Source organism: Nerophis ophidion, linkage group LG13 (genome assembly GCF_033978795.1).
Source record: "Nerophis ophidion isolate RoL-2023_Sa linkage group LG13, RoL_Noph_v1.0, whole genome shotgun sequence".
In the NCBI taxonomy this organism is placed as follows: Eukaryota; Metazoa; Chordata; class Actinopteri; order Syngnathiformes; family Syngnathidae; genus Nerophis; species Nerophis ophidion.
The window spans coordinates 8,345,660-8,356,802 of record NC_084623.1 but is presented as its reverse complement, the minus strand read 5'-3'; the positions used below and the strand labels follow the sequence as shown (position 1 = coordinate 8,356,802).

The following is an 11,143-nucleotide window of genomic DNA, read 5'->3' as shown; positions in this document are numbered from 1 at the left end:
AAAATACATCGTACATCAATATATATCATTTTCACCTCACAGCTTAAATCCCTAGATCAACTTCAGATCTATCTGTTGCCTATAATGTTCATTTTTAAATGTTTTCTATCATTTTCTTTCAAAGAAAACCCATTTTTTATGGCAAAAACACAACTAAATATACAAAATGTTCCCCAAAACATTTTTCAAAATGTAATATTTCATGTGAAGTAATTGGAGCCTTACATAGGTCAATAATTCATAACATTTATTTTTATTCATTTTTAGTTTTGGAGCAATGACAGTTAAAAAAATTACTTAAGGCCTCGTGATCCAAAAGACCCCCACTCATAAGTGTTAAAAATACATTGTACATCAATATATCTCATTTTTACCTCACAGCTTAAATCCCTAGATCAACTTCAGATCTATCTGTTGCCAAAATGTTTATTTTTTTAAATGTTTTATATCCTTTTCTTTCAAAGAAAACCCATTTTTTATGGCAAACACACAATAAATATGCAAAATTTTCCCCAAAACATTTTTCAAAATGTAATATTTCATGTGAAGTGATTGTAGCCTTACATAGGTCAATAATTCATAACAACATTTATTTTTATTCATTTTTAGTTTTGGAGCAATGACAGTTTTCAAAAATGACTTAAGGCCTCGTGATCCAAAAGACCCCCACTCATAAGTGTTAAAAATACATCGTACATCAATATATATCATTTTCACCTCACAGCTTAAATCCCTAGATCAACTTCAGATCTATCTGTTGCCTATAATGTTCATTTTTAAATGTTATATATCATTTTCTTTCAAAGAAAACCCATTTTTTATGGCAAAAACACAATATACAAAATGTTCCCCAAAACATTTTTCAAAATGTAATATTTCATGTGAAGTAATTGGAGCCTTACATAGGTCAATAATTCATAACATTTATTTTTATTCATTTTTAGTTTTGGAGCAATGACAGTTTAAAAAATTACTTAAGGCCTCGTGATCCAAAAGACCCCCACTCATAAGTGTTAAAAATACATTGTACATCAATATATCTCATTTTTACCTCACAGCTTAAATCCCTAGATCAACTTCAGATCTATCTGTTGCCAAAATGTTTATTTTTTTAAATGTTTTATATCCTTTTCTTTCAAAGAAAACCCATTTTTTATGGCAAACACACAATAAATATGCAAAATTTTCCCCAAAACATTTTTCAAAATGTAATATTTCATGTGAAGTGATTGTAGCCTTACATAGGTCAATAATTCATAACAACATTTATTTTTATTCATTTTTAGTTTTGGAGCAATGACAGTTTTCAAAAATGACTTAAGGCCTCGTGATCCAAAAGACCCCCACTCATAAGTGTTAAAAATACATCGTACATCAATATATATCATTTTCACCTCACAGCTTAAATCCCTAGATCAACTTCAGATCTATCTGTTGCCTATAATGTTCATTTTTAAATGTTATATATCATTTTCTTTCAAAGAAAACCCATTTTTTATGGCAAAAACACAATATACAAAATGTTCCCCAAAACATTTTTCAAAATGTAATATTTCATGTGAAGTAATTGGAGCCTTACATAGGTCAATAATTCATAACATTTATTTTTATTCATTTTTAGTTTTGGAGCAATGACAGTTTAAAAAATTACTTAAGGCCTCGTGATCCAAAAGACCCCCACTCATAAGTGTTAAAAATACATTGTATATCAATATATCTCATTTTTACCTCACAGCTTAAATCCCTAGATCAACTTCAGATCTATCTGTTGCCAAAATGTTTATTTTTTAAATGTTTTATATCCTTTTCTTTCAAAGAAAACCCATTTTTTATAGCAAAAACACAACTAAATATTCAACATTTTCCCCAAAACATAAACATTTTTTTAAATATTTCATGTGAAGTAATTGGAGCCTTACATAGGTCAAAAATTCATAAGAACCATTATATTTTATTCATTTTTAGTTTTGGAGCATTGACATTTTAAAAAACAAACAGACTAAACCTCACTCATAAAAGTGTTAAAAAATTGTCATTTATCAATATATCTTATCTTTACCTCAACACTTAAATCTCTAGCTCTACTTCAGGTGTATCTGTTGGTTATAAGTTTTTTATTATTATTTCAGCAATGACTGTTTAGAAGTAGGAAATCTCATACATGGTAGCTTTGTGTTATTCGTTTCGGTTTTATTCGGTTTGCTTTTTCATTCCAATTTTAATGTTTTTTTTTTGTAATAGTAATTTTTAAATTGGCCGAGGGCCGTTAAACATTTTTAGCTATGAGCTAGGTTGCACTGGACTAACCCAAATAGAAACACAATGACTTTCTACGCCATCACAAAGAATTGTACAGCTACAATGGCAAACACAATTGTCAATCAAAACAACCTATTATATTTAAATATTTGATCTTTTTAATGCAGCTTTTGAATTAGGTGGACAAGAGTATATTTGTAATTGAAACCACAATAAATGCAATTATGTCGTAATGTGTTTTATTTGTATTTACAGCAAGTCGTATTGTCATTCGTCCGGTGTAGAAAGGAGATGACGAGACGGGGAAATTCTATTCAACTCTTGAGGTAAGGTGTGCACAACCTCACCATCACCATCCTAGAAGGCCTTAGGAGAAGTCATCGGTGATACAACAAGACAACAGTAGTATTGGAATTCTAAAGGCCTACTGAAACCCACTACTATCGACCACGCAGTCTGATAGTTTATATGTCAATGATAAAATCGTAACCTTGCAACACATGCCAATACGGCCGGGTTAGTTTACTAACGTGCAATTTTAATTTTTTGCACCGAAAAATTCTGCTGAAAACGTCTCAGTATGATGACGCCTGCGCGTGACGTCACGGATTGTAGAGGACATTTTGTGCCAGCATCGTGCCCGGCTATTAAGTCGTCTGTTTTCATCGCAAAATTCTCCAGTATTCTGGACATCTGTGTTGGTTAATCTTTTGCAATTTGTTCAATGAACAATGGAGACATCAAAGAAGAAAGCTGTAGGTGGGAAGTGGTGTATTGCGGCCGGCTTTAGCAACACAAACACAGCCGGTGTTTCATTGTGTACATTCCCCGAAAGATGACAGTCAAGCTTTACTATGGAACAGAGATGTCAAGCGAACACGGTTGGATTGGACCACACACACAAAGTACAATGTATTATGCAGCGATCATTTTTACGATTCTGTATTCTGAAGGCGATTTATGTCGTGTGCTACTCCAGCATCAATATCAGCAGCGTCCTCCTGACCGTCACCGTCCGGTTCAAAGCGGTATGGCTCTATCCTTTGTTGCAGTTGGGCCTGGCCGAGTGGTCCTGGCACCCCCACGGCTGCCACGGTGCCTCTCACAGCATCTTCCCTATCTGAATCGCTCCCACTGCCCTCTAGTCTTTTTTTTAAAAATTTAATTTAATTTTTTTTGTAGTCCTTCACTCTCACTTTCCTCATCCACAAATCTTTCATCCTCGCTCAAATTAATGGGGAAATCGTCCCTTTCTCGGTTCGAATCGCTCTCGCTGCTGGTGGCCATGATTGTAAACAATCTTCAGATGTGAGGAGCTCCACAACCCGTGACATTACGCACATATTGTCTGCTACTTCCGGTACAGGCAAGGCTTTTTTATCAGCACCAAAAGTTGCGAACTTTATCATCGATGTTCTCTACAAAAATCCTTTCAGCAAAAATATTGCAATATTGCGAAATGATCAATTATGACACATAGATTGGACCTGCTATCCCCTGTTTAAATAAGAAAATCGCATTTCAGTAGGCCTTTAAGTTGGCGCTGTATTAATGAGATTCTTGCCAGAAAAAGACTTTTTTGCGCCCTAGAAATCTTTTGCACGACTGCCTTATCTTGGGCAGTTTCAAACCGTAAATAAAAGGGGTGAGCATAGGTTGGCAAATAAGCAGATATATGGAAAAGAAAACACGCACTCTGTCAGTTAAAAGGATACCTTCGATCTTGCTCTCGCAAACGGTCATAGTTGTGCCGACAAACATGTTCGACATGGAAAAAATGTGCGGGGTGCAGGTGGTGATGGCTTTCAGCTTGTTCTCTTTGGAGGTACTGAAGCAAACCACCAGGATCTCCACGTAGGACACCACGACCAGAGCAAACGGGAATACGAAGGCCATAAGGACATAAAGAAGTTCAATTACACTGTTGATAACTGAAACCGAACATGCCAGTTCAGCTATTAATTGGTGGTCGCAAAACACCTTGTTGATGACGTTGCCACAAAGTTTCACATTGACGACAAACACGAAGGATATCAGGTATATAGACAAGGAATACAACCAGACGAACAGAACGATGACAGCCGCTCTCCTCGTTGTCATGGTGGCGGTGTAACGCAGGGGGTTGCAGATGGAGAAGTAGCGGTCGTAAGCCATGGCCGCCAGACTGCAAAATTCCACGGTGGCGGACGTGTAGATGTAAAACATCTGCAGGAAACACCACGACACGGGCACGCGGTGGAGCTCGGAGAACATCTGCGAGAGCATGAGAGGATACAGAGACGTGCTGCCGCTGATCTCGTTCACCAGCAGGTTACAAAGCAGCATGTACATGGGCTCGTGCAGCCTCCTGTCCACAAATATCACCACGATGAGCGTAGTGTTGGCCACACATATGGAACAGTACCACAGCAGCAACAGCACAAAATACAAGTAGCGTATCTGTCCCACGTGGAAGTAGGCGCTCAGGACAAAGAACGCAATCTCGCTTGAGTTCTCCATTGCAGTGTCAATGACATTCACAGCTTACAATTGGAAAAGAATGCAAGGCATAGAAAAAAGACAGGAGGAAGATGAGTGAGATCATCACCTGAGAGGAACATGTGATGACAGCTGGATGAGAAGGAAGACAACATTGACATTGTTATTTTGTCAAATTCACCACAAATATAGCACACCTGTCAGTGAAAACAAGAACAACGTGAAAGTCGGACGTCCTCCACACCTCAAGGTCAAGAGCTCCTGGTGGCTCCTGCATCCCCCCCGCCCAGTCATCTCTACAGCAGCTACAGCCGGACTTTTATGGAAGTGAGGACCAGTAGGGCGGATCGAACCACAGCCTCAGCAAACCAATTAAAAGTCAAGTAACTCCTTCCGACAGCTAAGACTTCTCATTGGCCACAAAATTAAATGTATCTTGATTTTTTTTCATGTCAGTGCGAACGGTATCCATCCATCCATCCATTTCCTACCGCTTATTGCCTTTGGGGTCGCGGGGGGCGCTGGTGCCTATCTCAGCTATAATCGGGCGGAAGGCGGGGTACACCCTGGACAAGTCACTACCTCATCACAGGGCCAACACAGATAGACAGACAACATTCACACTCACATTCACACACTAGGGACCATTTTTAGTGTTGCCAATCAACCTATCCCCAGGTGCATGTCTTTGGAAGTGAGAGGAAGCCGGAGTACCCGGAGGGAACCCACGCATTCACGGGGAGAACATGCAAACTCCACACTGAAAGATCCCGAGCCCGTGATTGAACCCCAGGCTACTCAGGACCTTCGTATTGTGAGGCAGACGCACTAACCCCTCTGCCACCGTGAAGCCGCGAACGATATAACTCAATTTATTTCAAATCTGACCCGGGCCTCTTTTGTTTGTGGTCAAATCCGACGTTACTTATGCTGCCAAATTTGATACTGATCATCCATGAGAGTGAATTGTTGATACCGATCACATGTATTAACTGTAAATTTTTTTGATTTGCCGTATTTTCCGTACAAGAAAGCGCACCGGTATATTAGCCAAGCCCACTAAATTGTTATTTTTCCATATATTAACCACTTCGGACTATAAACCGCAGATATATACGTTGCGAAAAGAGTTATTTACACAGATAGATAAATGTTTATTTACATACCTTAACTGTTTTCAAACGGTGTCTGTTACACGGCAGTAAAATGGCTGATTAAAAAAAACAGAAGTCATTGTCATGGACCCACTAGCTGCAGAAGCAAGCTATCCAATCCGTTTTACAGACTCAATAACTCCACGGTGACGTTTTGGGGAATTTACTGAAACGATACAAAAAGCTGCAGCTATCGAATACTTTAGTAATCGAGTGTTCTATCGAATATCCCGATCGATTAATCGAGTAATCCAATAAATCATATTTTTGCCTAATTAAGGTTTAATTATACATTTTAAGATGTGCCCTCAATTATTGCGTTTGGCCTAATTGTCTTTTATTTCCTAAACGCCTGTTTTCATTATTGAAGGCTGACACACACAGCTAAAATGTGTTCGTGGTTGATTGTGCCAATTTTTGTGTGTTAATAAAAACAGGTGCGCTCACAGTCCTATGTGCTGTGTGGTGTGACCGCATGAACGTAGTTCTTGTCTCTCGTGCGTTTTTGATGATTATTATACGGTGCCGTTTAAACGTCGGTTTCTCCACGCAAATCCACTGCCGACAATACGTAAACAATGTAAAAAGTCAAACCACTTAATAATGACAACAGTTTAAAATTTTAAGAACGCAATACAGTTCATTGGATGCAAAATAGTAATCAATGTTTATTTTGCCATCATAACATGTTTGAGATGAAAACAAATATATATAAAATGAGTTCAAAATTAATATTCGCTGAGAAAGTTAAAACTGAAATATATTCTTAGTATTGAAAATAAATCATTGAGAACAGTTTTCATTATATCAAACATAAAAAGTGGATTAGGTAGTGTCTTTAACACTGCATTTGAAATGTGCAACTTCATATTCAGAACCAATATGCCTGACAGGAACTTGGCACATAAGTGCTACCACTGTGAACAAGGACTTGGAACTCTTACATTCTACAGAGACCATAGTGGGTGCAAGTGCAAGCCATCCAAGTAGCGTGTGGTTGCATGACTTGAATAACCCGAATAACTTTGCACGATTACTTTCGCGTGGTTACTAATGAAAGGCTAATTGAACACGACAGCTTGGATAGCGTTGTTAGTTTTCAACACCTTTCGGCGGCATTTGATGACTTTGCGGGTGTGAGAGAACACATCCTGGTTAATAACATTTATTTTGCTAACACAACTTTTGCGTTTACATTTGATAATTAGTGTTTCCCACAGAAAATGTGTTAGTTAAGGTGGTTTCTCTTCAAGGGACAGGCGGACGGACGGGGAAGGGGCTGGATGGGTGTAAGGAACAGTGTATTTTGTCCTGTCGCCACCATCACGTCTCCATCTCACCACAGCCTGGGGGGGCAATAGACTACAGACTGTGGTGAAGTAGGCTGGCTTCGTCGCGTGAATAAGCCTACAATTTTTGGTTGTGTTTTCCACTCCGTATGCTAAGTGGCAATATACCATATATATCTCCATATTTTTTCTGTAAAGTAAAAACAAAAGACGAAACAGTCCTAGTTACCTGAGATACTAAGTATGTCATTATTTTGTCTTAGTAAGTCAATATTTACTAAGTCAAAATAATGACATACTTAGTATCTCAGGTAGCTAGGACTAAGTAGAAATTAAAGACTTGCTGTAAATAAGCGTTTGCAATAGGCGTTTGAAAAATACTTAAAAGTGGGGCCATATGCTGGCATATTGTATGCTCAAATCATCATGCTTAATTTACAGGACCCCAAAAAAAAAAACATAAAAAAATAAATACAAATAAAATATATATATATATTTTTTTAAGACTTTAGTTCAGGCGGTGGTTATTTGTTGTTAAGGCAGCCGCCTTAACAATGCGCTGCGGGAAACCCTGATAATAGACGGACGTCCCTCAAATCGGATGCTCTCAACAGGTGCTGCAGCATCGAACTTGTGCTATTGTGGTATGCAAGCTCCACTTTGCAATGTTTGCATACCACTGCATTTTCCTTCGATTTTATTGTGAAGTGTTCCCACACCTTAGACAACTTTCGTCGCTTTTTAATTCCCGAGTTTTGCTATCGCTCTTGTGCACTGCTTTCTGCGGCGTCTGCCATCACGAGTTATGTCGGCGAAAAAGTTTTCTAAACTCAAGCGTATTTAAAAGACGGGTGTTGTGGAGTGCAGGGGGTGTATGATCTGTGACGTAAACATGCCGTGCAATACCGAAACAGTCCGTGCAAAATGTGAGCTTTGACTACTGTTTATTAAACGAGGCAAAATGCCGTAAAAAAATTTTTACGACGCCTCGTGGCAGCAAAAATCGAGTATATATTGTAATCAAATTACTAGAGGAATGAATTCAGCTCTAATGCAAGCCTACTTTTCTGGCCTGTTGGTACCTGTTTTTGTGTATTTGGGATTGCATAAGTGCCAAGAAGTAGATTTCAAACCTATTCATAATAAAAAAAATAGTGCCTTGTTCCAAACAGCGGGTTGAGATTTGCCCCTAAGTTGTGTTGTTTACAAACCTGTGATGTATGGCTGGGCGATATGGCCTTTTTTTAATATCTCTATTTTTTTAGGCCATATCGCGATACACGATATATATCTCGATATTTTGCCTTAGCCTTGAACGAACACTTTATGCATATAATCACAGCAGTATGATGATTCTATGTGTCTACATTAAAAGCTTCTTGTTCATACTGCATTAATATATGCTCATTTTAAACTTTCATGCAGAGAAGGAAATCACAACTAAGTCAATTGACCAAAACTGTAATTATTAAACAGTTATTAGCAAGTGACTTTTCAAATGATGCTACACGCTTGTGCCCCACACTTGACAAATTAAACTTGTCTATTCGAGATCTTCCCACTTGAAGCCAAACCCCCGCCAGACGATGGACGCCCTGCTGTTTTTCTTGGGAATTAATTCTTCCTTCATTCGCACCGTCTTTCTCTCGTATTACCACTCGCACGGCTCTGCTAGCATCACAGCTAACGTTACCCAGTCTGCTACCGCTCTGCTGGGCGAGGGCTTATACTAGGGCTGCAAATCTTTGGGTGTCCCACGATTTCATTCAATATCGATTTTTGGGGTCACGATTTCATTCAAAATAGATTTATTTTCAATCCAACACGATTCTCGATTCAAAAACGATTTTTTCCCGATTTAAAATGATTTTCTATTCATTCAATACATAGGATTTCAGCAGGATCTACCCCAGTCTGCTGACATGCAAGCAGAGTAGTAGATTTTTGTAAAAAGTTTTTATAATTGTAAAGGACAATGTTCTATCAACTGATTGCAATAATTTAAATTAGTTTTAACTATTAAACGAACCAAAAATGTGACTTATTTCATCTTTGTGAAAATATTGGACACAGTGTGTTGTCAAGCTTATGAGATGCGATGCAAGTGTAAGCCACTGTGACACTATTCTTCTTTTTTTTTTTTTTTTCATAAATGTGTAATGATAATGTCAATGAGGGATTTTTAATCACTGCTATGCTGAAATTATAACTAATATTGATACTGTTGTTGATAATATTTACTTTTGTTTCACTACTTTTGGTTTGTTCTGCGTCGTGTTTGTGTCTCCTCTCAATTGCTGTGTTTATTGCAGTTCTGAGTGTTGCTGGGTCAGGTTTGGTTTTGGAATTGGAATGCATTGTTATGGTATTGCTGTGTATTGTTTTGTTGGATTGATAAAAAAATTAATAAAATAAATTAAAAAAAGATCGATTTAAAAAAAAAAGAGAATCGATTATGAATCGCACAACGTGAGAACCGCAATTCATATTCGAATCAATTTTTTCCCACACCCCTAGCGTATACGTTCGTGACGTATGACGTGGCAGTATGTGACTTGTGTAAGAAGGTGCACTTATACACTGTTAGAAGGAGACACAAGAAGGAGTGGGAAGAGCCTGTATTGTAAGGCCTGCAGCTAAAAACAACTGCGTGAGAATGTATACTCGAATATCACGATATAGTCATTTTCTATATCGCAAAAAGACAAACCCGCGATATATACTCGAATATCACGATATAGTCATTTTCTATATCGCACAAACACAAACCCGCGATATATCGCGTATATCCATACATCACCCAGCCCCACTGTGATGTTAGCTGACATCTTTATACATGTTGGAGGTTTTCCGGGAAACCTCTACACCATGGGTGTCAAACTCTGGCCCGCGGGCCAAATTTGGCCCGCCGTGTAATTTAATTTGGCCCTTGAGGCAATATCAATTTAGCATTAGAGCTGGCTCGCCGGTGTTATACAGCGTCGGTGCCACTGTAACACCGAATTCACCGCTAATACTCATACTTGCCAACCCTCCTAATTTTCCCGGTAGACCCCCGAAGTTCAGTGCCCCTCCCGAAAATCTCCCGGGGCAACTATTCTCCCGAATTTCAACCAATTTCCACCTGGACAACTATATTGGGGGCGTGCATTTAAGGCACTGCCTTTAGCGTTCTCTACAACCTGTCGTCACGTCCGCTTTTCCTCCATACTAACAGTGTGTCACATAATATTTGTGCATTTCTCACACACACACACACACACACACACACACACACACACACACACACACACACACACACACACACACACACACACACACACACACACACAAGTCAATGCAACGCATACTTGGTCAACAGCCATACAGGTCACACTGAGGGTGGCCGTATAAACAACTTTAGCACTGTTACAAATATGCGCCACACTGAACCCACACCAAACAAGAATGACAAACACATTTCAGGTGAACATCCGCACTGTAACACAACAGAACAAATACTCAGAACCCCTTGCAGCACTAACTCTTCCGGGAAACTTCCAGCAAACTGACCAATAATTAACGTTTTATTCATGCATTTTCTCTTGCTATTTCAAGGCTCGAATGTTTGGTTCATTCATTATTGTTATTTTATTTTCAAATGTATTATTAGCCTGTGGAAAAAAAATTATATTTACCTCAGTAGAGTGCAAATAGAAAAAAAGGCATTACATTTTTATTTAAATTGTATTTGATATACCATTGATATTTTTTTAAATTATTATTATTATTATTTGAAACTGGATTTTGCATGTCACTAAAGTTATATAAGCCGTGCTTGTTCAATATTTAATGCAAAACTTGTTTGGGTCCCTATTGAAAGGTTAATTTTTTCAACCTTGGCCCGCGGCTTTGTCCCGTTTAAAATTTTGGCCCACTTTGTATTTGAGTTTGACACCCCTTTTCTACACGAAACAGCCATTT

At 38.3% G+C, this 11,143-nt stretch overlaps 1 protein-coding gene across 1 annotated transcript; it reads right to left on the bottom strand.

The window, feature by feature from the left end:
• Positions 1-2,491: 2,491 nt before the first annotated feature.
• On the bottom strand, positions 2,492-4,864 carry LOC133564897 (olfactory receptor 6N1-like). The gene has a single exon (XM_061919432.1). It carries the CDS (start codon positions 4,756-4,758, stop codon positions 3,808-3,810), a length of 951 nt encoding a protein of 316 aa, XP_061775416.1. The 5' UTR covers positions 4,759-4,864; the 3' UTR covers positions 2,492-3,807.
• Between the last annotated feature and the right edge of the window lie 6,279 nt (positions 4,865-11,143).

What these genes read in the sequence shown, in the direction of transcription:
- LOC133564897 (XM_061919432.1), bottom strand. Translation starts at nt 4,758, where the DNA reads ATGGAGAACTCAAGCGAGATTGCGTTCTTTGTCCTGAGCGCCTACTTC.